Source organism: Patella vulgata, chromosome 7, assembly GCF_932274485.2.
Source record: "Patella vulgata chromosome 7, xgPatVulg1.2, whole genome shotgun sequence".
In the NCBI taxonomy this organism is placed as follows: domain Eukaryota; kingdom Metazoa; phylum Mollusca; class Gastropoda; family Patellidae; genus Patella; species Patella vulgata.
This window is the reverse complement of record NC_065885.2, coordinates 20,391,284-20,417,375: the sequence shown is the minus strand read 5'-3', so window position 1 is coordinate 20,417,375 and position 26,092 is coordinate 20,391,284. Positions and strand designations below refer to the sequence as shown.

General features: G+C 35.9%; 2 protein-coding genes across 5 annotated transcripts; one reads left to right on the top strand and one right to left on the bottom strand.

The window, feature by feature from the left end:
* Positions 1 to 1,098: 1,098 nt before the first annotated feature.
* LOC126827022 (urocanate hydratase) lies at positions 1,099 to 13,708 on the top strand. Of its 3 annotated transcripts, XM_050556172.2 has the most exons (21): positions 1,099 to 1,132; positions 3,230 to 3,379; positions 4,380 to 4,510; positions 4,911 to 5,064; positions 5,418 to 5,546; positions 5,817 to 5,878; positions 6,088 to 6,154; positions 6,418 to 6,561; positions 6,858 to 7,009; positions 7,432 to 7,540; positions 7,886 to 7,956; positions 8,195 to 8,292; positions 8,532 to 8,640; positions 9,456 to 9,544; positions 9,755 to 9,825; positions 10,143 to 10,241; positions 10,641 to 10,740; positions 11,772 to 11,853; positions 12,098 to 12,146; positions 12,483 to 12,533; positions 12,918 to 13,704. In XM_050556172.2, exons 2-21 carry the CDS (start codon positions 3,254 to 3,256, stop codon positions 13,050 to 13,052), a joined length of 2,028 nt encoding a protein of 675 aa, XP_050412129.1. In that variant the 5' UTR covers positions 1,099 to 1,132; positions 3,230 to 3,253; the 3' UTR covers positions 13,053 to 13,704. The 3 variants fall into 3 exon arrangements, with proteins under 3 accessions (XP_050412129.1, XP_050412130.1, XP_050412132.1); XM_050556173.2 differs by lacking the exon at positions 1,099 to 1,132 and having other exon boundaries at positions 3,229 to 3,379; XM_050556175.2 differs by lacking the exons at positions 1,099 to 1,132; positions 3,230 to 3,379; positions 4,380 to 4,510; positions 4,911 to 5,064 and having other exon boundaries at positions 5,075 to 5,546; positions 12,918 to 13,708.
* Positions 13,709 to 13,824: 116 nt separating this feature from the next.
* LOC126827023 (mediator of RNA polymerase II transcription subunit 20) lies at positions 13,825 to 24,158 on the bottom strand. Of its 2 annotated transcripts, none has more exons than XM_056102230.1 (4): positions 24,034 to 24,158; positions 17,047 to 17,195; positions 15,847 to 16,097; positions 13,825 to 14,916 (listed from the first exon to the last, which is right to left on the bottom strand). In XM_056102230.1, the coding sequence occupies exons 1-4, from the start codon at positions 24,141 to 24,143 to the stop codon at positions 14,698 to 14,700; spliced, it is 729 nt and encodes a 242-aa protein (XP_055958205.1). In that variant the 5' UTR covers positions 24,144 to 24,158; the 3' UTR covers positions 13,825 to 14,697. The 2 variants fall into 2 exon arrangements, with proteins under 2 accessions (XP_055958205.1, XP_050412133.1); XM_050556176.2 differs by lacking the exon at positions 24,034 to 24,158 and adding an exon at positions 17,739 to 17,863.
* Positions 24,159 to 26,092: the final 1,934 nt, after the last annotated feature.

Sequence of the window (26,092 nt, the reverse complement as noted above, 5' to 3'; positions counted from 1 at the left end):
CATGAAGATCTGACAAGTTATAGTGGGAGTTCACGTCAGGGGTCAAACGAGCGGCTTTTGATCCTATGACATCAGACATTGATTAATCAATCAGCGTTGACGTTTCTAGGGGTTTACCCACAGTTCCGCGCAAAGAAGGCCAAGAAGTCGCCGTAACAGACCGTTCCATTGGCTAATTCCTCACATCAATAAGAACGCCTATTATATAACAACTCTTCCAGATCCTATAGTGTAGTAAAGACAAATAAAACGAAATTTTGAAATATAAAAACGAAACGAAATAGGATCTGTGTTTTAATCAGATTACCTTGCACAACGAGTCACCGTGACTTCCATTCAGGTTACCTGTAAGCAAAGCCCAGCTAAGGCATGGGCCTGGGGGCCCAGGTCCAGGGCCCCGCGGTTCAGGGAAAAAAGCGAAACAAATTAAAATTCCAGATGAAAGTTTCGATCTAGTGGCGCGAGGGCGGAGACGGGACTATCCCTCAACCTTCTCGGTGATCGGTGATTTCACTTTTTATAACAGTTCCCCGTCGTTATATGTCATTTCCGCGCATTATATGTCATTTGGAACTGAAAAGATTTCGAATGTCATCAGATATTATGTAATCATTCTTGTATTACAGACCGTTTAATTGTGTGTTACGCATGCGTGCCATTCAAAACGACAACGTAATGATACAGCCAATCAAACGTTTGGATAATCTAAGTCATTCAAAATGTTGGATTTAACATCTACTGGACACAAACCCGGTCAGTTGAGGACTATATGGTATTTTTTTTATTCCGTGTATGGGTCTTTTAGCAGTGGCAGGAAACTGGAGAGAACCCATGCGGTTGAGAAAGCATCCCTGCTCCTTGTCACATACAAGCTTGAGACCAAAACCACACTACTTAACTCAATGGCAACCCTTATAATCTAAAGCGTAAAACCACTCCACAGCTCAACCCCTTCCGAAAAATAAAACGGAACTAAATATTAGCATAAATTTAATGTGTGCCTATGATGCAACACACACGTTCATATAACCCTAACAACCCGCCATCTTCATTAGCCCACTCGGAGCAGAACAGTAGGACGTTAAACCCCATTTCATTTCATTTCATTTCTTCATTTTGACAGTTCTTCCAGGTCAGTCACCTGTATTGTATACAATACTATGTTTTTTTTTCTTTCTTTTTTATTTCTTTGAGTCATACGACTCATCAGATAGACACATACAATATAAATACATAAATATTTTACACAATAAGTAAACAAATCAGGTTATGTACAAAATTTTACATATGTATAGTATGGGGAGCAGGCGACTTGAGAAATTTTAATGTGCAACATTCAATAAATTATTCCTTCTTTTATTACAGTAATATAAAAATAATGCAAGATTATTTAATTCTTTAATATTATGAACACTTAGCAGTTGAGTCAATTTATGAACACTAGGATTTCGAATATAATAATTCTTTATATATTTTTTACGAAGATCGGAGAATACAGGACAAATTACAATTTTGTGGTATTCGTCTTCAATATCATTTGATTTACAAAGGTTGCAGACTCTGGCTTGACGGGGTGTATTTTTAAAACGGCCAGATTCGATGTGTAAACAATGTGCAGATAGTCTTATTCTAGAGATATATGTGATATAATTACAATTTAAAGTTTTCGAAAGGTAATATTGAAGTTCGAAGGTAGATATGAGATGCTGATATAACATACCTTTAGGAGATGTTATTATCAGTATGTTTGTACGTGTTATATATAGAGTAAGTAAAACAACAAGATAACGACTTTATATAATATATACTCTGTCAGATAAACACTTGTCATGTTCTTATAACCTAAATACATTATATATCATAGCACCATTTGCATTTTGTGTCAACACAGTTAATTTTCCCCGTTTGTTGATTTTAAAACATTAAATGACTTGAAATAGGAAATATGACCGTTTATTAAGATCAAAATAATCGACGCACATGAAATCGTGAAATCGTAAAGATTATCTTAATATATTTTACAGGTAACAAGATCTACAAAGCATTCGTTTTTAGTCATAATTGAGGTGTTTATATAGACAATGGCTATTTCCTAGCCCAGGTTAGGAGCAGAACAGTAGGACGTTAAACTTCATTTCATTTCATTTCATTTGTACTAAACAAATAAAACATACACTACAAAACATTGTGGAAGTAATTAGTAAAGGCTGATTCACAAACGACATTATAATAATTAAAATTTAAATAACGTGTAGAATGCACTAAGCAAGCGTAAACGACTGCGGTTCAGTTTGAAATGTTCACGTATTTTTCCACACTGATCCGCAGTGAATATTCGCTAGGCCGCGACAATCACTGATAAGTATGACATAAATGCGACTTAATGAGCCACAAATATTAACTTTTTTCCTCCGACAAATTAAATTCAAAAACATTTTTTTTTATGTATTAGAAGGCGGTCATCTTTTACAGAGATATTAGAAGAATTTTGTAATACTCTGTAAAACAGTTGGTATTTTTCATCGACTATAATTGATTAGAAATTACAATATTTTTTTCAAAAATTGAATATAAATCCCTTTACATACATTCATATTAAATTAATATGTGCTTTTAGAACCATTTTTGGGGGGTTGGATGGCTGAATGGTTAGCGTGCGCGCGCTGTATCATAAAGTCTGTCATTGAGTCGACTGGCGTGGTTTCGAATCCCCGGTTGTACGTGACAAGGAGTAGGGTCGCCTGTCCAACCTCGTGGGTTTTCTCCGGGTCCTCCGGTTTCCTCCCACTGCTAAAAGACCTCTACGCGCAAGCGAGTTGTTGAAATAAAATTAAACCATATGTTGGTCCCGAAATGACCTAGTTTGTGTCGAGTGGACGTTAAACCCCATTTCACTCTCTCTCTCTAGAACCATTTTTGTCTATTTAAAGGTTACAAAATATAGAGCCATACGCCCTTTAACATCACGACTTTGCCTACCGAGAGCCCACCCTCAATATTATTAAAGAAACAATATTAGGAAAGGAAATCTAAGTTAACAAAGGCGACGTGCGCCATGCTTATATTTCATATAACACTTGATACCCCCCCCCCTCTCTCCCTATCTCTCTCTCTCTCTCTCCCTGTCACACACACACACACACACACGCACACCTTGAAATTAATTTTACGTAAACAATACAGTCGTTATCTTTGTTAGTATCTTGAACTATATTCTAGATGTATGCAGGTCATATACGGGCCAGAGAACGATATGTCAACGTTGAAGGAAGTTTGTGACGGATTACCTCTTGATCCCCTCCCCCCTCATCGAGGAAGGGACGAGAATCTACCACACGCACCTGTACTTAATCCTAATCTAACAACAGACGAGGAACGGGTAAATATTTATAGGTTTTCTATAGAGGTTTCTGAATATATGATCAATATACTTCCAGTTTCTAAAGACCACGAATTATTGCACAAATTTGTTATTTTGTTTTTATGCACTTTGGGTGTGACAGTGTAATATAACCACAGGTTCGTCGATCACGGCACCACTTAAGAGTATGTGATTGTATTCTGAATTCATATTTTATATTTTATTTGCAAATCATTTTTGACATATTAAGTGACAGATTAATTGTAAAATTGAGTTACAAATAAAATATGAATTCAGAATACAATATTAAAATTTAGATCCCAAATGATATTGTATTACAGACAGCTCTATAGGATCGACATTTTTTATATGTTTATTCCACAGAATCTTATGTATTATCCGATAGTTTCAATCAATCCAGCCTATAATAGTCTATCGATTCTTTAAACTAAGAGACTAGAAATCTTATGATCAAAGATGCTGTGGCGGGCAGGCTGGTGGGATGGGGATATACATCCACTCAACACAAACCTAGTCATTTCGTGACTAACCTATAGTACACACCAGATATCTTTATCAGGGTACTTGACTCAACGACATACTAATATATATATGTCAAAGGAAACCCCAAAACCCCGCGGACTGACGGATAAAACACGGACAGTAGATGGATCGGGTAAACATTTAGCTACCAAGTGATTTAAACTCGAATGTTAACATGCTTTGACTAGCCGATTTCAGTACCACTCAAATATGCAATATATTTTCCCTCTACAATACAGGAGACCGCGCTACACAATGTACGCATACCAATTATCTACCACAATCATTGTAAACAGTAAAAGAATCGTTAAATCAAAAGAAATCACCCATTGCGTTTTTACTGGTAAATGTAGTTATAAGTCGCTTTTACTGGTACATGTAGTTATAAGTTGCTTTTACTGGTACATGTAGTTATAAGTTGCTGTTACTGGTACATGTAGTTATAAGTTGCTATGTGAACTGTTCTGTTTCACAGTTGTCCCTTGAAAATTCCCTGAGATATTTTCCTCCGGAGCTACATGAAAGACTTGCACCGGAATTCGTTGAAGAACTTCGAGAATATGGACACATATACATGTACAGATTTAGACCAAATATTGAAATGCGGTAAGATACTTTTCTTTCTAAATATTATAAAACAAAGTATGACTTCTTTTGGGTGTCCACTCGGCACTGACTAGGTCTTTAGAAATCCAAAGTGATTAGGCAAAACACGGTGTCTAACCCATGATTTGCATAGATAGATAACAGACCGTATGGTTTATACATGCGTCAGCTCACTTGGTTACCCAACACCCAGCTTGAAAATATAATAACCTTTCAAATCAGTGACTTAATCTCATGTTAAATAAATTCTCTTTTGAAGTATTCGGGCAGGTGTTTTGGTGGCGCTTGTACAAGCCATAGTTATTGTTATAGTAAAAGCAGAATTCGGACAACCTAGAGCGACTTTGTGTTTACAAGCTTATATTCGCATTACTTATTGTTATTATTCTATCTACTTAAGAGCTTATCCTATAAATGATTATCCAGCTAAGACAAGACAAGCAGCTGCTGTGATGCATATGATCATGAACAACCTAGATCCCCATGTTGCTCAATTTCCACAAGAACTGGTTACTTATGGTGGTAATGGTCAGGTCTTCTCTAACTGGGCACAGGTAAGTCCTTGTTCATGACCGTCTTCAGAAAACATAATATGATCACGCACAGCTAAAGGTCCACAGGAATTCGATGCCTGTGGTGCTAATGGCCAGAACTTCGCTAACCGGACACAAGCAAATATTGTCGCCTCTACAGACTAGCACGTCTTAAACTTTTATTTCTATTATTCGCGTACAGCCTTGGGTCTTTAAACCGTTGGGTGAAACCCACGAGGATAGTTTAAACGATCTTTCCCTACACGTTATTTTATTACGGAAATGTCCATATTTGGAGAGTTCACATAAACCACCATGTATCTAAATAATCACTATTTTACTTTCATTTTTTAATTTCAAGTATCATTTTACAGTTTCTGTTAACTATGAAATATCTATCTACCATGAATGAAGAACAGACACTGGTCATGTATTCTGGTCATCCAATGGGATTATTTCCGAGCTCCAGAGATTCTCCAAGAGTTGTTATTACGAACGGAATGGTGTGTATGTCACACCAATAAACTGATCAACGAATTCAATGATTTGGTCTTCAACGACAGCATCCTGCAGTTTGACCCAAAATGTGTTTTATATTATATTTCACCAATTTTTCTTCTCTCGATCTTCTTCAATTATATACTGTTCCATACGTACAGTGTGGTTTTGATATTTTATATTAATAAATAGTTATTCAAAATTTAACTGCCCTGTGTGATATGTATAGTTTGCTACTATCTGTTCAATTCTGGTATTGTTTTATTTGGTTCCAGGTCGTGCCAAACTATTCTTCACAGACATTGTATGATAAATTATTTGCATTAGGCGTTACTATGTAAGTACAATATTTGCATATTATATAGTTGTAATGCAAATATTGCTTAGCGTTTGAGATTGGATTTCATTTGTATTTATGTATGTATTGCTCTGGAAGCATGTACACACGAAGGATTATTTGTCGGTTCCTTTCCATCAGTGAGATCTATCATTGTACCTATGATATAGCAAGGGTATCTACTTTCTCTTACTATATTGATGTTGTAGGTATGGTCAGATGACGGCTGGTAGTTATTGTTATATTGGACCACAGGGTATTGTTCATGGTACAACGGTAAAATATTTCATTATATCTTCAAAATTACAAATTTAAATTCTTCCGAGATGATTCAATACTCCACAAAAGTCATAACACACAAGTATTAGTGTGTAGAACATTAGTCGTAATATGGTGTGGGTGAAAAATATAGGAGCCTGTTTTGTCTGTCTACAATCGAAATAACACGCTAAGTCAAGAAGTTTTCCTATCTATGATAGAGATGATCTTTATTTTCCATCAACAGATTTATATTTGATATTTGAATTGAATATTTACAGTTAACGTTGTTAAATGCGGCTAGAAAGCATCTGGACACAGGAGATTTATCTGGTAAAATCTTTGTAACGTCCGGTCTAGGTGGTATGAGTGGAGCGCAAGCTAAGGCTGCAGTTATAGCTGGTTGTATAGGGGTCATAGCTGAGGTAGGTTCTTCATTACAATTATCAGAATCACTATCAACAGAAGCAACAGCAACAGAAGACCAAAACAGTAGCATTTAGGATTGGGTGCAGGACAAGCTAAATGTTATCGAAATGATCACTAGTGTGTGTGGGGGGGGGGGGCGGGATGGGTGTTTAAATAATTTGCTATTCATAGGTCCACAAAATGTACATAAATCTTTCGTGAGCCATGTGTAGCGGTGTCACAATCAGGTCCCAGCTTTTGCTTGACGTTTCTATTACAGTTCCATTATAATAAATACTATTTGTTGTATTAGGTGAGTGAGGAAGCAATCTATAAACGATATAATCAAGGATGGTTGTTGCAAGTGACAGCTAGTTTAGATGTATGTATCACCATGATCAGGCAAGCTAAACAGAATAAAACAACTACCAGTATTGGTTATCATGGCAACGTGGTTGATCTTTGGTAAGTATCCCTTTATCCACGTCAATCTTACAGTTTACGAGATATCGACGCCCGCTGTTACCGACCATCGTGATAGATGTGCCGTTTTCCAATTACCCACATTCTAATAGTAACCCTTTTGCTTGTCCGCGCCTTACAATCTCTTCGGGTCTGCTTCAACCCCATGGGCTCCGTCTGTTTATCGACTCCCAAATACATGTACATGCAAGCCGATGTTAGATCAATTTCCGTTGGCGTGTATGAAACATAACTCTACAAGGATATAAGTAATTGACAGTGCAGATGGGGCGAACATACAGAAGCCTCTTATCACACCAGTATAACCATTACTACCAATTCTTTAATTGTATCAATGTCAGAACAGATTTAGCATACTAGGTTTTAGGTTTAGCTAATAATTATGGGATGTATTGTTATTTTAGGGAACGTTTGGCTGATGAATTTGATTCTACTGGAGACCTTTTAGTTGATCTAGGTTCAGATCAAACTTCCTGCCATAATCCATTTCTAGGAGGATATTATCCCGTTCAGGTAATATGTAGTAACTGATAGGTCAAGTAGTCACAAGACGAATTTAAACAGCAGTGTCTGGTGATTTGACAACGAAACCTCCCTTTTATTATACATGTTTATTTCGATTGCCTTGGGTATCCGATTGACCAAGACTGTATATTTGGCAATAAAAATAGACTGAATCTTATAGCATCATATTTTGAACGTAGGGGTACAATTAAACACCGGGTACATTTACATGTCGAAGGCCCCGATCGATTGATTATAGTCTCAATTCTTTGTTGTTGTTTTTTTTTGTCACAAACCTGATAATATATACAGGTTCAAACTTAACAGAAATGTCATTTTTATTTACCATTTCAGTTGACATATAAACAAGCTCGTGTCGTCATGTCAGAAAATCCAACAATATTTAAAAATCTCGTCCAAGAAAGGTGGGTTAATTTTAATGAGAAGTGGCTAAAACCATTTAAACAATTTGTGCAATGGAATATAGCTGACTCGATATCGGCCATATAATGCCATAAAGAATTTTATTTTTAAACTATTCATAACCTGAGTGTCGATGTTGTTCTTTTACCCTATGAGAAGATAAACGTTTAGTTAATTAATGAATAAAACTTTATGTGCTTACTGTTTGACATAATTTTGTTTCTTCTTATCTTAAAACAGCTTACGTCGTCATGTTTCCGCCATCGACCGTTTGACATCACGTGGTATGTTTTTCTGGGATTATGGCAATGCTTTTTTATTAGAAGCATGTAGAGCAGGTAGGTAAAGTTTTGATATATTTATAGTAATTTAAGTTTGTTGCAAAGGGGTTACTTTATTTGAAACAATGCCTAAAGTGGAACAGCAGCAACAGCAGCGACAGAATCTGCCGCGTCGTTTTAAGGTTCATGACTCTAATAATAGTACAGATGTCAGTGGCCTTTGTAGAGAGTTTACATGAATTGTCGCTGATGTGTTTCCTTATATTTTAAAGTTAAAGCCTCTGTTTTATCTTTAGGTGCTGATGTTGGTAGAGCTGAAGGAACCAATGGTACATCTTTTAAATATCCATCTTATGTTCAAGACATTATGGGAGATATATTCTCTCTGGGGTTCGGTCCTTTCAGGTTCGTTTATATCACCTTCTCTTATCTCTGGAAGCCACCGTGACTCAGTGAATAGGCTATGTTGCTCAGAATTTTTCATTCTAGTTTCCTATGTCAGTGGTGTAGAACCCATGGTAATTGGAATACGATGATGAGTAGTACTTCATATTACACTGCATATCACGTATACCCGTGTTCAATAGTCCGGATGGTGCAGACAATAAGACACTAAACCCCATTTCAACTCATTTCATTGCATATCAATCCACCATTGTATTTACCACTGACGCCATGTTGATCATACCATATTGACTTGGTGCCTATAACAGCAAGTATTTTTGTTTAAAGAAAACGAACGAGGGGGTCACGGTGGCTAAGTGGATAAGATAAGAAAAAAAAAGACGCTGGCTCGCTAGTCTGGAGGTCGGGTGTTTGATTCCAGCATTGGCCGAGAAAGTTCACCCAGATTTTCCGGCGTGGTTCCCTCTTGTCAGTGTTGCAGGAAGGAGGACCTGACAAGGACAGCTGTCTAGTCATTCGGATGAGACGAAAAACCGAGGTCCCGTGTACACATTGGCGTGCACGTAAAAGATCCCTTGACAGTTGGAATTCGATATAAGAGTAGGCCGTAGTGCCGCTGTTCGGGCAAAATTTCCCTCATAGCACACTGTATGGCGTATGCCCGTCTTCATTAGCCCAGTTCGGAGCAACGTTAAACCCCATTTCATTTCATTTCATTTAAAGAAAACGAAAAGAAGAAATCAAAAGGAAAAGGATAAACATGGCTCAAAATGTATATATTTTGTAAATAAATGCACTATGCACATATTTTGTAGATGGGTGTGTACATCATGTAATCCAACTGACCTAGAGAAAACTGATGAAATAGCAACTTGTGTTTTAGAAGATATCATAAAACAAGGAGGTAGGTCCTCGTTGGAAACAGGGTATTGGTTTTATTTTATTGACACGCATGAACGAAGTAAACTGAACAAAGTTGTTTCCTTTTGAGAAGTTGTAAACTCTTGGATTTTGTGTTTGATATTTATTTACGTTAGAGAATAGAATGTTTTATCTTTTAGTTGTGTTTCAGCTTTCCCGAAGATAATCAATGTCATTTTTGTATTTTCTGTAGTTCCTACGTCAACAAAACAACAGTATACTGATAATTTAAAATGGATTAAAGAAGCTGGACAACATAAAATGGTAAAGCTTCTAACTTTTCCGAGATACTGATAACTTTGAATCTTACCACATGTGAGACAGAGTCTATGTTACCAATGCACAAACGACTCTATAAAAACACAGCGACTGAAATATACCAACATAAATCGAATGTCGAAATGAATACAAACCTGTGGGCTACCGATAACCCCAGTGTCAGTTGCAATCTATTTTCCGGATAATGTTTGTGGGCTACTGGAAAAAGTAAATGTCATCACAACAGAGATAAAATCCATGTTAAAAGCTAAGTTAACTGATCTATTTAAAAATATCCAAATGTTGTGTTTTATTTCTTGCAGGTTGTTGGATCTCAAGCTCGTATATTATATTCTAATCAACAAGGACGACAAGCGATAGCACTGGCATTTAATAAAGCTGTAGCTGATGGCCAAATAACGGTAAAAAGGGTTTTATAATTGTTCATATTGAGTCAGTTTTCGTTTTTACGGTATTTGTAATAATATTTCTGCTGCCCCGGGGGGTAACGTCCATTTAACACAAACTAGGTAATTTCGGCACTAACATATGGTTCAATTTTATTTCAATAATTCGCTTGCCCGTAGGGGTCTTTAGCAGTGGGAAGAAACCGGAGGACCCCATAAAAAACCCACGAGGTTGGAAGGCGACCTACTCCTTGTCACGTACAATCGGGGAATCGAAACCACGCCAGTTGACTCAATGACAGACCCTGTGATAAAGCGCGCAGGCGCTAACCATTCGGCCATCTAGACCCCTATTAAAATTACATGTATGTATCTTTTATCGTTTTCTTTCAACAAAAATACTTGTTGTTGTAGGCACCAATAGCTATAAGTCGTGATCACCATGACGTTAGTGGAACAGACAGTCCGTTTAGAGAGACATCTAACATTACAGATGGTTCCAATCTGTGTGCAGGTTAGTTTTATACCCTTATTAATTTAATTTATTGTTTTTCTATGGGTAAATGGAACTACTGCTGTTGTTGATGTTGCTCTTGCTACATTAACTACTACTACTACTACTACTACTATGCTACTGCGTCCGGTTCCACCAAGGATGATTTCTCACTCTGCTTATAATGTCCGGCATATTTTTCGGGCACCATCATTTGTTTCATCAGTGAAATTCCTAGGGTCATGTGAACAACATGGAATGGTTGATCTGATGGGCTAACTTTCAGGGTACTGTTTCCAAGGGCTAAAATAGCCGGAAAACATGTTTGTGGCTGTCTAATTTTCATAAATTATCTGGGAGAGATACCCCCCCCCCCATATACCCCACGAGCTGGTGACCTATCCCACCGCCCGCGGCACTTATGAATCCGAGCGGGGATATTTTCGACCGTTTCATTTCTAAACCCTCTCCTACATCTGTGGTTCAAGTGAGCATAGAGTGTTATTTCGGTAGCAAAGCCACTTAAATTAGGCTATAATGAAATACGTTTTTGTTGGTGTACTCACGGGTCAGGATTTCAGGACGACGCGTTTGCTGCCTTATACTTATTGTCTGGGAAGACATGCCCCCACATATCCCGCGGTGGCGACCCGACACGGCTTCCACTAATCTAAACATGCTTTTTTTCGGCTGTTTCTGTCCCCTCTCGTTCGACAGTTGGCTCCAAAGCTACATAACTATGGCTAAATTGGACTACTTTCTTGGTGCGTTACCCAAAGGTTTGCAGGAAAACGCTTTTGCGGGCACTTTCATTTCTGCCCCGACCCCAAGCTGATCGGGCCAGTATACACCTTTGGGTATGAGTTCCTTTCAGGTCCGTTAAATCCAGACTTTAAAATGGCAGCATATTTATGAAATTATCTACATCAATTAATATTGTTATGAGTTACTATATACTGTTTCGGTTGGTAAATCTTCCATTGGGGCGTTGTAAGACTCTAAATACAGTACTATTTGCTATTTTAATTTGTACAATGATGTTGATTGTTTAGATATGGCTATTCAGAATGTGATTGGTGATAGTTTTAGAGGTGCCACGTGGGTAGCAGTACATAATGGTGGAGGTGTGGGCTGGTAGGTTGTATAAAAATAGTTCTTAAAATGAGCGGTAATTTCAATTTGATTTTCGAATTCTTGCGTTCAAGATCATAAAAGCAAATAGTGGAGGCACCTTCTTGCATACATGAAGTTATTTGGCAATATACAATTTTTGATGTCTAAGTTTAAATTAAAAACGCTTTTACTAACTTTTAAATATAAAGTAAGGTTGGGGTTTTTTTTATCCATATATACACCAGATGTTTTCGTTTGTTTCAAGGGGTGAGGTTATAAATGGAGGCTTTGGATTGGTACTAGATGGATCGGAGGTAAGATAAACTGTATAATTATACACAAGGGAAAGAAATCGGGATGTACATCTCATCAAAACACTCATTCGTTCATTTTGAGACTAACATGTGGCTTTGTTTTCTATAATCATGTAGAAAGATAAAATGGTCAAGTTACCACAGTTTTCATCGAATACGCCTCCATTTCATATATCATGCTTTTTAGAAAATATGCTAACTGGAATAAGTATCTGATTTAAATTGAAGCGTCACAGAGCAGTAATACATGCTGGATATCACAGTTCTATGCTAGCAGATTATTTGATATAATATTATATTACATGTAACATTACCGGAATGTCATATTGGTTTCAGGATGCGGGTAGACGAGCAAATCTGATGCTGTCCTGGGATGTTAATAATGGAGTAAGTTTCCATAATGATTCTAATTATTAATCTAGGTGAGGTTAGAAATAGTGGGAATATATATTCAAGCTTGGGTGTTTTAGAATGTTGTCTCTGGGACAATTGTTTATTTTAAGGATGATAGTTATATTAGCTAGTCTTTAGCCGACTGACTGTCCGTTAGTCATTAAATTTTGGTGGCTGTCTGATTTTGATCTTCTTGGAGTGGCATTTAGTACTTGAACAGTAACACACTAAACACATATCATTTGCTTGATAAGTGCAACGAATATCATCGATCGAAACGTTGCAAGTTAATAAACCAGTAATTGTTATTCCATAAACAGATTTTAGTGTGTTATTAGACGCTGATATTTATATTGTATATTTGGCAATATATTACAGGTTGCTAGAAGATGTTGGTCTGGTAATAGGAATGCCGAAGAAACGATATGCCATGCTATGGATGAAGATAATAATTTAAAAATAACTCTTCCTTATCACGCTGATAAAGATCTGTTAAGAAAAAACATTCAATAGAATAGAAAATGCTCAAAAATTAACCCCATGTCGTCACTGTTTACCGTATTTAACGTAATAACTGCACTGTAATAACATCATTCAACTAATGAAAAGATGACCAACTAAGTTAGAAGTCCTACTTATCTTTAGGAGAAAACGATAGGCCCTTATTTCACCAGGGCTATTTATTACCCTGGAGTATAGTATTTTGCAAGTCTTAAAGATACATTATGGGAGATGAGATAAAGAGCTAGCAGTTCTCACTATAATAGTTAAAGTTAAAAATTAGATAATGTAAAGCGAATTTGCTAAAAATTTCAGTCAAATTGATCCACTCTCAACCGAGAATTTAGCATTGAATTTTAGGCCTAGCCTCGATCATCATTACTAAAGTCAGTGCGATAAAAAACATAGTCCCGATTATCCATTTTTTTATTTAATCATCAATGAACGCTAAGCATTAGATCAGATTCTAATTCAGTAAATATCACAGGCTAGAGATGACATCGAGAGTTGATTTTGGTCTGGAGAGGTTAATTAATGTGTAAATAGTAATTTAGATAACATTTCAGGCCTAAAGAATGACCTGCAATAGGCAGATTTATCTCTTGCATAATGTATGTTTAATTTTGAAACAAATTCCATCTGAGACAGGTTGCATTTATTTCATTTATGGCTTAAAGTAATTCAATTTAAAAACAAAACAGATTTTTTTTTTTCTTATTGAAAATAAATGACGAAACGATGTCTACCCTAAATGATAGATATTTTTTTAATGAAAAGATGTGTATGGTAATGTAATCATTTATAATCAATTGTTTTGATACAATAAAATGACAGAATACAATAAACTTACTGTCCACCTACTAATAATTGCATGTTCATTTTATGAATTTGGAAATGTTTCAGAATGGATATGATATATCCACTGTAATACCACACTGACATAAGTGTTACTTCTTTATAGATGGTTAATATCAGACTCTCATTATAATGACAAGCTAATGTCTACAATCAATTTACATACTCTTATAGTTATATGGATATCTAGGAATGCTGCACTTAAACACCTAAAATTTGTACTTTCACCAATAAGAATACATTAAATTTGACATATAAAATATCTTAAAACTGTTACCTTCTGGGGAAGAAAGATCAAGTTTGTTGTAAACAATATAAACATAAAAAAACATCCTCATTTCGAATTTTGAAATGGACAGCATAGTTATTAGTACATCAAAATGTCCATTCCTGTAAGATCTCATTAAGATTTTAAAACTTTTGTTTGTATATATGTTTGCTGCTTGGTGATGAAAGATACAAAAGACCTTATATAAATATTTTTCTATCTTGCAGCACAAACTAAACAAATCAGTCAGAATAGTTACTAGAGTTGAGTTAGTTGTCAACATAACCAGATAGCTGCCAACCCAAACCACTGTAACCTTTACTATATAACAAAATTATAGATCATTATCAATATCAGACTTTCCTCTACAAGGTCACAAAGTTCAAATTCCTGTAAACTAAAGGGGGGGGGGGGGGGCGAGTAATTATTAATGGCTGTTGACAACAGTTTACAATTAACACTATTTTGGCCTTATGGTGCTAGATTCTGACAAAACCTGGGATGTATATTCCACTGTAATATCATATAATGTTTTCATCTATTCATGGCCTGATTAACTGATGTAGCTTTTTTAAAGTTGTTAAAATGTTCAAGATATTGAGACATTGTGTCCGCAGGGGTATAGATCATATCTGTTTTAGTTTTAAGAAATGAAGACTGTTGTTCTGCTACTGCACTACCTAGAAGACTCTGTGACATCTCTTTCATTAAATTCATACAATCACCAGCTACCACACATGGACAATATTCTATCTGTAAAAAACACAAACAAACAAAGCCTCAATAAATTATATGCCAGGAGTAATGTAGTTTAATGTTCACTCAAACTAGGTTATTTTGGGACTAAGAAATGTTATATTTCATTTGAATAGCTTTTTTGGGTGCAGCGGTCTTCAGCAGTGGGAGGAAATTAGAGACCGCACATACAACTCAAAAGGTTAAGTGGGCAAGGTTAAGCATGAGATCAAAACCACAACACTTGCAGCAATGACAGACTTTATGATCACCAGATACATGTACATCTACAGAACATAAAAATATAACTTCCCTCAATACTTCCCCTTCAGTTTGTCATTTGATGTAAATATTTGATAGTGCTCAGCTACTGCTTTTGATAATTTTAGATTTAGAAATTAGACACACTCCCGGCTATGCTCATCTTAACTGATGACAAAATTACCACATTACTGTGGGTATTACAAAAACAAGTATGATACCTCCCATTAATTTCAAGAAACATGTCAACCTTCATCAGGCTGCATTACAGTTTATTTATTCATTCATTCATTCATTCATTCATTCTAAGAAACAGATACACTCATGACAAAAATACAAAATGATTGAATTATGATATGTCATGAATAATCTGTTTCGCAAGGATAACCCATGAAAACCAGAAAAAATTACACAATGTACACTGGTTATTTCCAATGCCACAATGGGTTCCTTTAGTAGAAGCTCATGACATTTTTTTGGTTTAAGGTATATACGATAGGCATCAAGTATTCAAGTAGAACATAATAGACACAAATACATAATATGGAACACAATTACCGTACTATTATTAAATCGATGTTTCGTTCACAGTTCTCTAAACGTTATCAAGCAAATGATGAGTGTGTCAATTGCTAAATGCCGCTTAAAGAAGTTAAAAATATTACATGTTACAAAAAGTTGACTAACCTCAATAAGTATCCCTTTAAAATTAGATGCTTGTGACACAGACCCAACCTTAAAGATAAAATCACCATATTCATATCTTTGACCCTTTGATTCTATTTTTGAGCCCTTTCTTTGTTGATAATAATGTTTTAATTTCTGCATGAGACCATCAAATAAAGCATCAGCCACCAAACAAGTTCCTGTGTCTAGAATAGCAAAACATGAAGCTGGTTGTTCACTACTGTGTAGTATGTTCACTTGTCTCTGTGGTGCTGAAAAAATATGTTTAAAACTCTATGATCTACAATGTAAAGGATATCAATAAATCTTTTTAAAGGACATTGGGTCAGTCATTATCGCATATGTGATAGAACTGGTTAAATATGTTCAAAATATAAGTTTAGCACAGAGATCATTGCTACAATAGATGTGCAATGAAGATTTGAAGAAACAGGAAGTGATGCAATAAATGGAAAACACAAGTTATCCTTATATATCTGCTATCGCTTGTTCCTTCATTTTTTTGGGGGGGAGGGGGGGTAGATGTATATTATTCCCTTTAAATGAGCGGGAGATCGGCGAACAGGCAAAATGCCTAACATTTTTTACTCAGCTTATCAATTTATGCATTTTAAATTTTGCATGCATAAATGGGTGTTGTGCATAGGGCTGGTTTTATCTGTGAGAAAGTGTTCTATGACTTGTCACAAGTCATATGGCTGACAGTTTTGTATTTATCTTGACATTTGGTTTAGTGTACTACATAAACTGTATTTTATTCCTATCATTGTAAACGGCTTTGCCACGCACTTTGACACTTTGGATTGTCTGTAGTAAAGGGTGCCATTTAACTTGTCCACTTACGAACTCATTTACAGTTAAGTTAAATGGTTTTCTTCTAAACTGCAGTGTGATACATTGTACGTATTTCTAAGGCATTTATTTTATTCATACGCCACCTGGGCTACCGTGCGGCGAATTTTGGGGGCCTAGTAACAAACTTGATGTGTGGACGAGTCAACCAATGCCATGTAGGCCTACTATGTAGACGACTCAACCAATGTATTTTGATATTTGTGATTGACTTAACTTGACTTTTCGTGTGAACGAGTTAATTGGGATTTGTGGATTCATGTTTTTACTGTTGAATATCATGGATAATATTGAGCTAGAGCTTTTGCCCTGTAAACCAGCTAGCTTTGATTGATTTAACCAACTTACTGTTCTGTATTCCTGATCCTGCCTGAAATGTTTCACAATCAACGCAAAAATTTCCTGTTTTAACAGCACCTAATAACTCAATTTGTTTCTGAATGCCATCAACTACTTGCTGTCCACTTTTACCTTCTGGTACAGGATAGTAATAAACACTGAAATAATAAAAAATAGTATAAATTGATGTAACTATTTGGGACTCATTGTTTAAAATGATTACGAACACATTTTCGTGTGGCGGTTTTTTTTCATAATAACTCTGACCAAAAGAAAATAGGGGCTATTGCACTTTCATACCTTTACCAGTTCCTGTGGTCGTAGAGGCTTGAAGCAAAATCAGTTGCAAAATAAAATGAAATGGAGTATATATACTGACACTGTCTCATTCTACTTTCCTACACCAACGTAACTGGCTAATGAAGACAGTCAACTGAGTCATAGTGTTCTGTGAGGGAAATTCTGCCAGGACAATGTTGATACGGCGTATAGAACCCTGATTTTCCTTTCCCTATGAAAAACTAGACATGGTTCCTTTGAATCCTTGCCATGCCAATCGGCCTACACCATTGAAGGGCATGGACTCCCTACATTTTATTATCGTCTTATCGATAACGATTGACTATTTCATAGTATCGTATAATTTTTTTATCATTTTGATTATTCTGCCAATGTTCTTGGTGATAAGAAAATCGATTTACCAAACTACCCCCATTTCTCGTTGTAATGAATGCTTGTAATTGTTGAAAATTATGTTCAAAACTTTCTTTCTGTTGTTTGAAGTGTGGGCGCTGTCATTTTGAAAATGTTTCCTGCATAAAATCGTGTTAAGACAACCGAGACTAAAATACTCTGAACATAAGGTGCAGGGGAGGGAACTCCAACTAAAGGGCTGTTTAACGGTACCGGTCCACCAAGATAGTTCTTTCCTTCTATTTTGTACATTTAGCGCATAGATTTCTATCGACTTTGGTAAATTTGTATGAATATCGGTAAAATTCTAATTATCGCAACAAATCTAATACGAAGAGGCTAAAATCTGTAGATATGGTGTGTTAATTAACTGGGGTGAGAAATTGACTGAAAGGTGATTTAATAATCGCTAGGGCCGGGTAATATCTCTTTGACAGTGCATTTTATGTACTGGGTGTGTTAATTAACGGACGAGTAAACGTTAAAAACGACTGACACGGTGTGTATTCTTTGTTTGGTGAGTTTTCTCGAAAGCGTGTTATAACTGCACCAAAAGTTGTTTTACCAAGAACCAGCAGCTAGGCTTTATCTGACGCGTAGGTGTTAAATTAATGAAAACCTATTGGTTACTTCACGGATTGTGGCCCCTGATTGTACGAAAAATCATGTTTTTAGCTTGTGGACACTCTAGAGGTCACAATTTTTATCAGACTTTGCTGAAACTTGAAATGTATGTTTATAACCGAAAGGTTTCGGTTCCTTTCGATATGCGCGCATATCGCATTGTAACTTCCTGGATTATGGCCCCTGATTTTACGAAAAATGTCGTTTATAGTTTGTGGCCTCTTTAGAAGCCACAATTTTTATCCGATCATTTAAAAAAAATCAATTAAATATATCACCGTTACACCATAATAAGGGTTGGGTTCGAATTTCGTGAAAATCCAACCGAAACTGACAGACAAAATGGCCGCTTCTCGAACGCAAATAGTGTACTGTAAAAGTGTGTCATATCAAGGTTGTGGACCCTCTAGAGGTCACAATTTCGATCCGATTTTGATGAAATTTTAAATTTATGTTTATATCAGAAAGATCTCGGTTCCTTTCGATAATCACACAAATTGCAACGTAACTTCCTGGATTAAGGCCCCTGATTTTTCGAAAAATCACATTGTTAGCTTGTGGATCCTCTAGAAGTCACATTTTGAATTCAATTTTAAAAACTGTTTAAATATATCACCTTTACACTTCAATGAAGGCTTAGTTTGAATTTCATACAAATCCAACCTAAACTGCCGGACAAAATTGCCGCTCCTTGTACGCAAATAATATGTAATACCTTGAGGTTGTGAACCCTCTAGAAGTCACAATTTTTATTCAATTTTGATGAAACTTGAAATGTATGTTTATTTAAATATATCACCGTTACACCTCAATGAAGGTTGGGTTCAAATGTCGTAAAAACCCGACAGAAACTGCCGGACAAAATGGCCGCTCCTTGTACGCAATAAGTCTAAAAGTATGTAATACCAAGGCTGTGGACCCTCCAGAAGTCACAATTTTTATTCGATTTTGATAAAACTTGAAATGTATGTTTATATCACAAAAATCTTGGTTCCTCTTGATAATAACTTCCTGGATTGTGGCCCCTGATTGTACGAAAAATCATGTTTTTTAGCTTGTGGATTTTCTAAAGGTCACAATTTTTATCCGATTTTAAAAACCGTTTAATATATCACTATTCCACCGTAATGAAGTTTGAATTCGAATTTCGGAAAAATCGAAACGCAACTGCCCGCCGAAACGGCCGCTCTTTGTAAGCAAATGGTGTGAATTGTGAAAAGTATGTAATAGGAAGGTTGTGGACCCTCTAGATGTCACAATTTTTATCCGATTTTGATGAAACTTAAAATATATCTTCATATCCCAAATATCTCAGTCCCTTTCGATATTTGCTCATTCAGACCATAACTTTCTGGATTATATGGCCCCTGATTGAACGAAAAATCGCTTTTGGTTTTAGCTTGTTCTCTATTAATCTCTTGCCTGGAAACCGCTGGTTTCATTTTGAATGGGGAATGATGTTGAAGTTTTTGAGTCTAGAATGGTAGAGAGAGAGAGAGAGGGAAATGGGGTTTACCGTCCACTCGACACAAACTAGGTCATTTCGGGACTAACATATGGTTTGATTTTTATTTCAATAATTCGCTTGCGCGTAGGGGTCTTAATAGCAGTGGGAGGAAACCGAGGGACCCGGAAAAAAACCCGAGATTGGACAGGCGATCCTACTCTTTGTCACCTACATCCGGGGAATAGAATGGTAATAGACAAGCTTTTGAACATTAATTTACTCTTTCATTCAGGTGTTCGAGGGGTTGGGTGGCCGAATGGTACGCACGTGCGCACTGTATCATAAAGTTTGTCATTGAGTAAAATGGCGGGGTTTCGATTTCCCGGTTTTAGGGTCGCCTGTCCACCTCGTGGGTTTTCTCCTACCTGGTCTTTCGCCCCCCCCCAAAAAAAAAACTGCTAAAGATCCCTAAGTGCAAGCGAATTATTGAAATAAAATTGAACCATGTGATAGTCCCGAAATGGCCTAGTTTGTGTCGAGTGGACTTACACTTAAATTTAAATTTATATGCATCGAGAAGTGTTTTTAATTGTATTATCTGTGACATTTGTTTTTATTTATTATTATTATTATTATTATTAACATTTATAGAGCGCTATCTTCCATAAAACGTGTTCAGATGCGCTGTACAATACAATTCAATAAAATATGTAATAAAAATAAATATACATATAGGAAAACTAAATAAATCTATAGAAGTAAAACATAACATGGTAGCGCAGAATAAAATCTGATATCACAAATAGGTTTTAAAAGAATTATAAGTTAAAAGCTTTCTTAAACAAAAATGTTTTAAGAAGTGACTTAAAAGAGATTAAATTTGTGCAGCATCTTATATTAAAAGGTAAAGAATTCCATAATTTCGGTGCCTGGACGGTAAAAGATCGATCTCCAAAAGATAAAAGTCTTGCTGATTTATTTACAAGTAAAAAATGATCAGATGAAGAGCGCCGAGTGCGACTCGGTGTGTACATTTCTAAAAGTGAAGATAAATAAGAAGGTGACATATCATTCATACATTTAAATGTTAAAAGGAGGATTTTAAATTCAATTCTAAAAATAATCGGTAACCAATGGAGTTTCTGTAAAATAGGAGTAATATGCTCATTATAATTACTTCCGGTGATGAGCCTTGCTGCTGAATTTTGAACTTTTTGTAATTTGTTAGTGATGCGTAAAGGAGTACCAATCAGTAAAGAGTTACATTGATCTAGACGAGAGGTGGTGAGAGAATGGACAAGAGTTTTAACAGATGAAGTGGGGAGATTCTTCCGGATGCGGGCTATTTGGCGGAGATTAAAAAAACATAATTTACAAGTATTATTTACATGAGGCTCCATGGTTACGTATTTATCAAATATAACTCCAATATTTCTAGCAGACGGGACTGGTGATATTACATGGGAACCTATAGATAAAGATACGTTGTAATTGACTTTGCTAATAAGATTATTTGAACCTAACAGAATATATTCAGTTTTATCTTCGTTCAATTTAAGAATTTCTTCAACACAACATTCGAGTTTGGCCTTACAGAAATTAAAACTATTATTTACAGTAGGTTTAAAAGACAAATATAGTTGAGTGTCATCTGCATACAAGTGGAATTCAAGACCGTGCCTGCGAACAATTTTGGATAGCGGAGTTGTGTAAATGCTAAATAAAATTGGACCTAACACTGACCCCTGCGGCACTCCATACCGAAGACCTTTGTGAGATGATGTATTATTATTTACGATGACAGATTGTGACCTATTAGTTAAATATGATTTTAATAGATCTAAAGCTAGATCAGTAATCTTAAATCAGTGGATAGAAGGTTAAATAAAACAGTGTGGTCGATAGTATCAAATGCGGCAGACAGGTCGAGAAGTATTAAAAGAATGCAATTTTGTTGATCAATAGACATTAAAATATCGTTTTGAACTTTAAGTAGTGCTGTTTCTGTGCTGTGGTATTTACGATATGCGCTTTGATAAGTGCTTAAAAGATTATTAACAGATATATAGTCGATAAGTTGAGTTGCTATACATTTCTCGAGAACTTTTGAGATGAAACTTAAATTAGAAACAGGTCTATAATTTTTGTCTATATTCGGATCAAGGGAAGATTTCTTTATGAGGGGGGTAACAAGGGCATGCTTATAAATATGCGGAAAACACCCGGTAGTAATTGAGGTATTAATAATGTCACAGATTGCTGGTAGTAATTCAGTCAAGTGTTTTTTGAGAAGCCATTTTGGAATAACATCCAGTGAACATGATTTAGTTGCCATAGTACGTATTACTGTGGTTATTTCAGAAACGGGAAGGGGTTTAAAACAGTCCAAGACACAAGATGTGTTGGCATTACTAACAAGGTTCGTGTAATTCGGGTTAGTCACCATGCTATTTCTGATTTTAACAATTTTAGATACGAAGTAGTCCGAGAAACGCGTTGGTAGATCATCATTGTCAACTGTAGGTAAAATCTTCACACCATGGTTATTATCTAACAGGGTATTTACCAGTTTATACAGCTCTTTTTGGTTATTTTCACTATTCTCGATTTTATTTACATAAAAATCATTTTTCGAGCGTTCAATTAGACGAGTAACTTTTAGTTTGGTACTCTTGTATATTTCTCTGTGAACCGTCAGTCCAGAATTCCTCCACGTACGCCCGGCTTTAGTACGAATCCTCTTGGCTTCAAGAATATCATCGTTTAGCCATGGGGCACCAGGTCGAAATCGAAAAGTTTTAGTTTGGATTGGTGCAAGATCATCAATGGTATTTTGAACGCATTTGTTAAAATATGCTGCTTTCGAATTGACGTCATTAATTTGGTATATGCTATCTAGTTTAGAAGAACACAGAGAAGAGCTCAGCTCAGCATCGTTCAGCGATTTGAGTTTTCGAAAAGAAATTTGTCTCGTTTCAAAGTGTTCTTTCCTTATGTTTAGATTCAGAGTTATAGGAAAATGGTCCGATATAAGATTATCTCTAACAGATAAATTATTTATTAAATGTTTTTGTCGGGTTATCACAAGATATAAAGTATGTCCTCGATTGTGGGTAGGGGTATTAACATGTTGAATTAAAGAATGCACTTGTAACAGCTCGCAAAACTGAAGAGAGAACTTGTCATTAATGTTGTCTACATGGCAATTAAAATCACCCAGTTAACCAGTTCCCAGACTGCATTTTGCCAATTGATTGATCAAATCAGAAAATTCATCGATAAACTTTGACTTAGATCCATTGTCAGGGGGTCTGTATAGAACAACAATACGAAACGCTGAACTTAAAGAGCCGACAACACAGTCAAGATATTCAAATGACGAATATGATGTCTGTTTTTGGATCTGAAGCTTGAATGAGTTTTTGTAGATGAGGGCTATCCCTCCACCATTTCGAGAAAGTCTTGGTTTATGCTGGATAAAGTAGGCATCGGGTACCAACGAGCATAAAACGGCATCATCATTAGCACCTAGCCATGTTTCAGTGACAGCCAAAATATCAAGGTCATGTTCACATATGAAATCATTCAGTTCGATAGTTTTGTTTTTTACCGACCTAGCGTTTAACAAGGAGACCGTGGAATTCAGAAATATCCTTGGAGGCGAGTCATTAACTTGCGTGAGATAAGAAAAGTTTGTAAAATTTACTGTACTACTTTTGGTCCTGAAACAATCATCAGATCTAATAGAAGTCACTGTCTTGATTTTTCTCCTACGATTTCTACCTGAAGAACAGCCCCTTGAAGTTTTCTTACGTTTTGTAATATCACATGTTAGATTTTTAAGGGTATCACAATCTGCTTTACTTAAAATATTGCTGTAACATTTAGATAAAAGTTGATCCCTTTTGTAGGTTATGTGAGTTAACATCATGAGTAGTAAACACCATAGAAATTTTAACTCCAGTGACAGCCTGCTCAAAAGCAATGATTTCATGCTTCATTAATCACTAATAACTGCTTAGAAAATTTAAAACATCAAATATCTTCCAAAATACACAAAATTTTACCATCCAAGTCACACATATGAAATCTTCACTTCTTCGAAAAGATCTTGGTATAACTTTTGACACTTAAAACTTAAATTAACAGGGTAAAAATTCACTTTTTCTTAGAGAGAAGTAAAGGCAGCCATAAGCGCTCAACACAGCTCTATTATGTATGTCAATATATACCTGTGATATCTGTTTAGTTTGTCTCGTTGCGACAATATGTTTTGTGCAATGTATCCCGGTTGCAGCTGAAGCGGTTTAAAACTCCCTTCTTTCAGTGGTTCGCAATTCATTATTCGTTTCGTTTGAATTACGAGTTCAAATCTTATAATGTTGAATGAAGTCATTGCGCCTGCGTAAAACGATTCATCCACGCTTTCCGGTCTTTGGTTTGAAAGAAGTTGAGGAAAGAAAGAAACTGTAAATTAATTATTCTCTAAACTACCGATTTCCAAGAGAAAAGAAAGAAACCATGGCGGTATGTATTACATAATAGTTTACACTGCATAGTTGCTAATGCGCCTACTTATTTGGCATGTATGATTTTTATTCTCAACGTTAAATGAAAATTTTCCATATTTTTTTCACATGATGATGATCTAGACCCAGATTTAATTTTAATGATCTAAAGTAGCTAAGTCTCTAACTCAATATCATCCAAAGTCTTCGACATTGAAACACGAATAAATTGTCAATTTAAATCAACATTAATGTTGTGATCTTACTGGGAAAAGATGGGCTTCTGATACCCTGCATTGGCCGAGAAAGTTCATCCAGATTTTCTGGCATGGTTTCCCCTTGTCAGTGATGCAGGATGGAGGGCCTGACAAGGACAGCTGTCTAGTCGTTCTGATGGGACGAAAAAACGAGGTCCCGTGTACACATTGGTGTGCACGTAAAAGATCCCTTGGCAGTTGGAATTCGATATAAGAGTAGGTCGTAGCGCCGCTGCCCGGGCAAAATTTCCCTCATAGCACACTGTATGGCGTATGCTCGTCTTCATTAGCCCAGGTTAGGAGCAGAACAGTAGGACGTTAAACCCCATTTCATTTCCAATATTTAAGACAAAATAAACATTTTACCATTCGTTCAGGCTCATTTTTAACAAGGGACTAGAATAACGAAGCTAGACATATTCCACAAGTCCTGTCAAACGGTGACGGCATATTCATATCTGGAAAGAATTGCAATTATATACTATGTAGACTAGAATAACCAGACGCTAGAGATTGTCATTCGATTGGGACTTTTACTTTATCATATTTCGCCGAACATAACCCATTTGAAATTAAGAGTAACAATGGAAACGACTGAATGTAAATCAGTTTATATACATTTATATTACATTATTATATGCATTGCGACCCATTTGTGTCAATTTCTAGGTCCCAAATATTGGCGATTTAGCTCCTTTAAATGATGGCTGTCACGTCGGTAATGGGGTTGGATTAAATTGCCTTACTGATAACCACATTCTAGATCTTTTATAATATTGGAAACCAGGAATATTTATATATCTGTGTTTAATTTTTTTTTTTTTTTTTTTTTGAGAAAGGTCTAAAACCTTTAGATTAAAAGGCAGACTGGCTGTAAATGTTTATCTTGTCTACCGGTATGGTTTAGTCACCGATTTAAAAAATTGCTAACCAATATTTATTTTCATATCATTTCAAGCGAAGGAATCGTGCCTACCATACATGTAGTCCTTTCTTTGACCAACCACTAGATGCAAGCACTGCAATTTCGTATAAATATCATTTCAGTAATTGTGGCTTGTCTGCAGAGCTAATTTTCTTAGTTTGTGTTGTTGTGTGTCTGGTGTGGTGCATTTCCTACACTTAAAATAGTTATGTTTACACATTTGTAATTTATTTATTTTTCAGACTTTACCTATGAACCCTAAACCATTTTTAAATGGTCTAACGGGTAAACCTATCATGGTCAAATTGAAGTGGGGTATGGAATATAAAGGCTACTTGGTTTCTGTTGATGGTTACATGAACTTACAGGTATAGTACAGGAACTTGTATCTGCATTTGAGAGGACATTAAAAAAATAGCAATGCATTTTTTATAGAATATTGCTCTGACACTGGTAATGCTTAAACATACATTATGCACGGGCTAAATCTGCCTATTGCCGGTCTTTCTTTAGGCCTGAAATGTTTTATAAATTATTAATTAGACATTAATTAACTGATCCAGACCATAATCAACTCTCAAATGGCGTCAGATTTTTCTGA